The 6534-nt window shown below is 37.3% G+C and overlaps 1 protein-coding gene across 1 annotated transcript in view; it reads left to right on the top strand.

The window, feature by feature from the left end:
- Positions 1-3343: 3343 nt before the first annotated feature.
- Positions 3344-6534, top strand: part of ZNF518B (zinc finger protein 518B) — a gene marked incomplete at both ends in the record, with an annotated part of 3697 nt that continues 506 nt past the window's right edge. The window contains 4 exon segments of the mRNA XM_084286536.1: positions 3344-6112; positions 6114-6375; positions 6378-6496; positions 6498-6528. Coding sequence (XP_084142662.1) covers positions 3344-6112; positions 6114-6375; positions 6378-6496; positions 6498-6528 — 3181 coding nt within the window.

The raw sequence follows: 6534 nt of genomic DNA, 5'->3' as shown, positions 1-6534 counted from the left end.
AAAAAAAAAAAAATGGGGGAGGAAAAAAAAAAAGCTAGGTAGACAACAAGGGTGTCATTTCAGCAGCTACTGGTTATTGAGTTCATTTTCACCTTGTACTGGGTTAGGCTGGGATGGAGTTATTTTTTTTAAGAGCAGCCTGTTTTGGGCTGTGTTTTGAATTTGTGGCTAAAACAGAATTGATAACATACCAGTGTTTTGGCTGATGTTGAGCAGTGTTTGCACAATGTCGAGGCTTTTTTCCTCCCTAGCCTCGTAGTGAGTAGACAAGGGGTGAGCAAGAGACTGGGAGGGGACACTGCTGGGACAACTGGTTAGAATTAGCCAGGTGGGTATTAAATACCATAAAACATCCTAATATACAATAATAATTGGAAGCAGAGGAAAAAGGGGAGAGGAGTGTTGGCTTCCAAGGTGGTTGCTGTGTGTAGACTGGCTGTGCACTGGTCTGCTTGTGGGAGATGATGAGTGGGTTCGTTTATGCTTCCCCTACACTTTGCTTCTTACCTTCATCTATGAAACTGTCTTTGTCTCTTGCCCTGCAGTTCACTCCCCTTTCTAATCAGGGTGGGATAGGAACTGAGTGAGAGGCTGTGTGGGTGTTTAGATGCTGGTCAGGTTTAACAGACCACATATATCAAATGCAGTCACAGTAACTCCAGCAACATTTGAAATTTGGCTTCTAATAACACTGGTTTGAACACAGTATTTGTCACAGGTCTGCATAAAAGCTTGGATTTGGGGTTATACACCCATTTGTTTTCTCTTTCAAATAGAAAACTACTTGAGTTAGAAAAGTTTAGAAAGACTACTAGCCTGTTCTCTGAGTTACCTCTGTTAAATTCTTCTAGTGCCACCTTCCTGGGCTGAGCAATAGAGGTCTGTCTGGTAAATTGAAGCATTTGTAAGAAGTTTGACAGTGTTTTCTTGGTCTTTAAAGGTGGTGGATTCTTTTTCATGCTATTTCGGAAGGTGAAGTTTACAGTGTTAAAAAAATAAGAAAACTTTCTATGTATTTAGATACTGTTACTAATACTGTTTTTTGTGATTAAGGTTGTTGATGGTATAAAGTACGCCATGCTTATCTGCTGGCTGGTTCATGCAGATTGCAGTTTCAGTATGAGCAGGTAATTGCTAACAGCAAAAAAGGCAAAGACAATATTAATCTAATTTCACCTGTCTCTTTCAAAATGCAGATTTTTAGTTATTTCTTAAAACTGTACAAATCATCAAAGCATCTTTGGTCTGGATGCAGCTCTTGAGCTCTCCAAGCTCTTGTATAATCTTTCTCCTGAAATAAAGCAGTGGATCTCCTGAATATAGGCCTACCATATGTCTTCTGTGTCAACAAGATTCATCCCAAGTCTAAAGTTATATTAGCATGGGAGAACAGTCCTTCTGAGATCATCAGAAGCATTTATTTGACTTTTATCCTGTTATCCAGGTGCTAATGTTACCAGTGTTAGATTAAAGCAACCAAACAAACGAAACACAAATCTTCAGATCCTGATATAGTAATGTATGCTTTCCTCCTTCCTGGGAAGCTGCTGTGGATTTGTTTTTCAAGCAGGGATGTAGCTACAGCTGTCGGCACTATAATATGAGACTGCTATAGCTCTAAGTGCTACATACTGATGAGTTTGAGGTGTGCCGCCATCCATCTGTTAGAGACTGAAAAGACAATCATCTAACCAGTTTTATAACTTTTTGCTGTTGTTTGAGGTTATGTCAATTTTTATGCTCTTTGTATAGCCCCATCTCTAGGTTAACATTCTTATAGCAATTAGGAGTGTTAGCAGATGGAATGCAGGGAGATGCAAGAAGAACCTTCTGGATCCTTAGTCATATCCAGGCATTCTAAAGGTGTGCTGGAGTATCAAGTTCTCATTCAGGTAGTATTATAGTAGTAAGATGCTACTATGAGATCTCAGCTCTGCGAGAGGGTTTTAGAGCTCAAATCAAGCCCTATTCTCTGTAGGTAGACATGGAGAGAAAGTAGATTTCAGGAGCAGAAATAGCCATCTTCTGTGTGATTATATTAAAATGCAGAGGAGTCTAGAAATAACCTCAGGGTCTATACTTGAATGCAGATCTGTGCAACACTATGTCTGTAAGTAAGACTTTGAGTAAGAAGGTGTTGAATAGATTTTTACTTGTTACTGTTAGCTTTGGACTTTATCTTATTTTATTTATGTCTCAAAAGGATGCTTCAGTTGTTTATTTTCCAAATTTCAATGGTCTCGTGGTTTTGGCAAAAGCTTTTAAAGCTGAGATCTTGTTTGTGTTAAATATAGAAAAGTGACAGTAAGTACTAGAACCTGTGGGGCCAAAAGTGTTGCACAAGTGATTGTGGTATTTTTACACTAATAATACTGTTCTTCCTCTGCCTACCATTGCACTGCTTATTTTGATTGAATAATACATTTTGTATTATCGGGGTGGAGTGAATTATTTATGTGCTTGCCCACAAGCACATGTATGTAGAAGTGATTGTACTGTGATATTAATAGAAGTGATAGTAATTACTTATTGCAGCCACAGATTGTTTTGACCTAATTATTTTGAGAATATGTGAAGTAGAAATTATATGTTGTTTTGAGTTAGTGTTCAGGACTGCTTGGATCTGGAAACATTGGCATGGCTTAGAAAAGAATTTATATCTATACTTTAGGAACTTTTATGTTAATTAGGTTGTGTGTTTCTAGTAATCCTTGGAGTTGGTTTCCTTTTTCTTATTGCTATTCATAAATGAGTGGCACCTATAGTGTTTTATAATATCTTTTCCTCAGTCAAGGACTGTATATAAACTGAAATCAAATTCTGGTGCAGAGTACTGTCACTGAGAATCCTTTTTTTAGGCTTAAATACATGCTTTTAAATGGATTTTTTTTTTCATGACATGGAAGAAACTCCCTAGGTTTTGTTATATATTAGATCATTTTATGAATTTACAAATAGAATATAAGCAAACATTAAAGGGTTATTTATTTGGATATGTTTCAATTAGAGTTAATGATTGTATGTGCACAATACAATCAATGTTAACAAGTTTGCATGTTGTAATTAAGCTGTAGTTCACGTTAGTTAAATGATTAGTAAATCATAACTGACTTAATCTTCTACTTTTTATTCCCTAGTGCTGCAAGTTGATTGAATAAAATTAAGGACATGGAATATAATATGGATGCAGTTCCTTGAGCACCATTTCTTCCAAAGAGCATATTTTGCAAATTGGTGGCCCGAATGAGTAATTAATAAGCAGCATACACAAGAGTAATATCAAGAAAATATTGTCTGTTACTGCTGTGTTTGACAAGACTGCTGCAGAGTTGCATCTTCTGAAATGCAATTGAAGAAAATGAGGGAAATTTTACCAAGATTGTACCCTGTCCAAGTCAATGATAAAAATAATTCCTTAACTACATCCCCAAAGCAATCTTCTGAAGATAAAACAAATCCGTCAAAAGGGGATGGTGACCAGAACTGCCTGTACCAAGGGACTGAGGCTGAGAATAATAAGTTGTCACTGATAAACTGTATAAAATGCAGAAATGTTCAGAAAATTTCAATGCAAGATATAGAAAAGCAGAAGAAACTCGGGTGGACTGAAGACAAGAATTTCATCTGTAAGACATGCAGTCATATTCCACCGCCTGCTTTCCATTTTGTTCCTGAAGGTGCCAATGCTGTAGACTTTGAAAAGCATGAAAAAATATCCTCAAGTAGAAAACAGAAAACATTTAAAGTTAAAAACTTTCTGCCAGGTAAATACTACTGCGATAAGTGTAGATTTTCAACACGGGATCCTTTGCAGTATAAAAAGCATATAGGTCAACATGAAGAAATTAAATTTATTTGTTCCCAATGTAATTATGTATCTTACACTAAAGGTGAATTCCAGAGACATTTGGTGAAACACACTGGAACTTTTCCTTATCAGTGTGAATACTGTGAATATGGTGCCGTTAGACATGACTATATAGTAAAACATACAAGAAGAGTACATGAAGCACCCACAAAACGGCCTTCAAATACTATCATAAACCACAAGCGAAAGAAGGCTTGCTTGCCAAGTAAAAGCACTTTATTTGAAAAGCAGAAATATGATGAAATTCCTTTTCAAAATGAACTTTCAAATTCATCTTCAAATATGATTTGTGAGATTCCAGAAAGAGTGACTAAAATCGTGTGTTCGTCTCGTGATACAGAATGTAGCATAAATGCAACGTCAGTACAGGACAAAACAATATTGGAGCCATCTGAAATAAGCATGTGTGAGAATCAAAGTGTGGAAGTTGAGGTTTATTCTCCAAAATCTGAGCCTTTACAACCTGGAATGCCTTTAACAGTAATTGCACCATCTGAACTTGTAGTTCCTTCTAATTGTTTAGCTCAGATAGTAGAGATTAAAATAGTGAACGGAGCTCAACAGCTGGTTCTTAAGCTAATTCCTATGAAAGAAGCAGCTTACAAACCTGTGAACTGTGCTGAACAGGAACTTGAGTATCAAGGTAGAGAACGATCTGTAGAAGGAAAAAAAACATCTTCTATGATTCAAAATGAGTTACTAACCATGGAAGTGAATGTAGACAAGTTATCCAGTGTTAGTAACCAGCTTAATTTGGAGAGTACACATGACAAAAATTCTGAATGTCTTTGTTCTTCGGATTCTCAATGCTTAGACTACAACTCTGTATCTATACAGAGAGAAGATGCATCAAAATTACGCCTTCATTTGGTAAAAGGTATTGATGTGCATTCAAGTGTTGCAGAGCTCTGTTCTCAGTCTCTGGTGACTAATAGTACTGAAAAAAAAAGTGATCTTAAATCCTCGAAGTGGGAAGTAGATGGAAAAAATAACTTACATTATGATTTGTATTGTTATGAAGAAGGTGTGGATATATCCCGTCCAAAATATGCCACTGTTTCTGAAGATAAAAGTTCCAAGAACATTTCAGTAAAGACTACTCAGGAGGGCAAAACATTCTATTCTGCTGCAGTCCTTAAACAAAAAGATACATTGCCTCTAAAGAGGGATGACAAAGAATGTAAGAATGTGGTAGTTAGCTCTGCAGAAGCACATCTAACTGGTAAGGGTTTTGATAAAAAATCTGTTACATGTTCTGAAGCGGAAAAGAACTTTAATTTCACTAAAACTCCACCTTGGGAGGACATGACTTTTGGCTTTAGCAAAGTAAAGAAAGCTGAAACCGTAAGTCCAAAAAACAATCTTCTCCTGGAATCATTAGAACTACAGAAAATGGAGAATAAGAGCAATCCTTTTGAGGGACCCGTTATTTCATCTGTATTTTCTCTTAGTTCTGGGGCCGAAAATGTTCCAGAGGGCGTCAGATGGGATGATACAACATGCAATAAGAAGTCAGCAACATTGCTGTGTAGAAAGATTGCTCAGCTCATGTCTGCTGCTGAATCTAACATGAAATCTATGCCTTTGAGATGTCAAGCTTCTAGTAAAAAGGTGCATTTCCCTCAGGAAAATTCAGCAAGCTGTGAGAGAGTTGTTCCTGCCACTGAATTGGAACAAGCTATGTCTTTACCTCAAATGCATGGTGGAAATAGTGTGTTTAGTAGTGAAGAACACAGTAACGAGCAGATGCTTACATTTGCAAGAACATCTAAAAGCAGGGTAACTAAAAATTCCAATGTTGCTACTCCAGTGTTTATCCCCAAAGGGACAGTGTTGAGAGTGCTTAATGCTACTAGCAGTCAAAACTCTAAAGGAATAGAGAAGAGGAGTGAAGTATCAGCTCCTTCTATGTATTGCAATGAAATGCTTTTGCCTCGCCCGGTTCCTGTTAGTGTTTCTGAGAAATTTAGCAGTAATGTGCCACATTTGCCTAATCAGATTGAACCAAATGCTTCTCAGTCTCGAAATCTATCGCTCAGGCAAAGACCAAGGCGAGAAGCAAGTATTAAAAATAGCAAACAAAATGGTGTACCATATCAGAAAAGCAGTGATGTGAGTAAGCAAAGCAAACCCTATTCAAGAAGTCAACTAGGACCCAAAAATAAGGTAAAACAAGCAAGCTTCAGGGAACTTCCTAAGAGGAAAACAAGAACTCAGTCAGAAACCAGTTCAAATTCTGACATGGTCATATCTATTGACGGCAAGACGTCTCCGGCTTGTCCCTCTGAGAATGAATCAGTTGATCAAATGCCCTCGTCGCAACCAGCCAGTTGTCGTACTAAACCATCCTGATGTTGACACACCAGAGATAATTAATGTCATGAAGACTATCAACAAGTATAAAGGTCACGTCCTGAAAGTAGTTCTGTCGGAAAGGACAAGTAGTTGTCTTGGTGTCAAACGTTATCGAAAGCGTCTTACTCTTCAGAATGCTGAGACAGGAAGCCAAGCAAAAAGCAGAGTATGCTAAAAATGAAACTAAAAAAGACCCATAAAAACAATTACCAGGTGGTGGAAGCTTCACCAGCTGAAACACTTCAGTGTATGTTTAAGTGTTGGTTTTGTGGAAAGAGTATATGTGGACCAAGAAGAATGGATAAGTCATG

This window comes from Netta rufina (assembly GCF_964035555.1).
Source record: "Netta rufina genome assembly, chromosome: 4".
NCBI lineage: Eukaryota > Metazoa > Chordata > Aves > Anseriformes > Anatidae > Netta > Netta rufina.
This window is presented reverse-complemented; position numbering and strand designations above follow the sequence as displayed.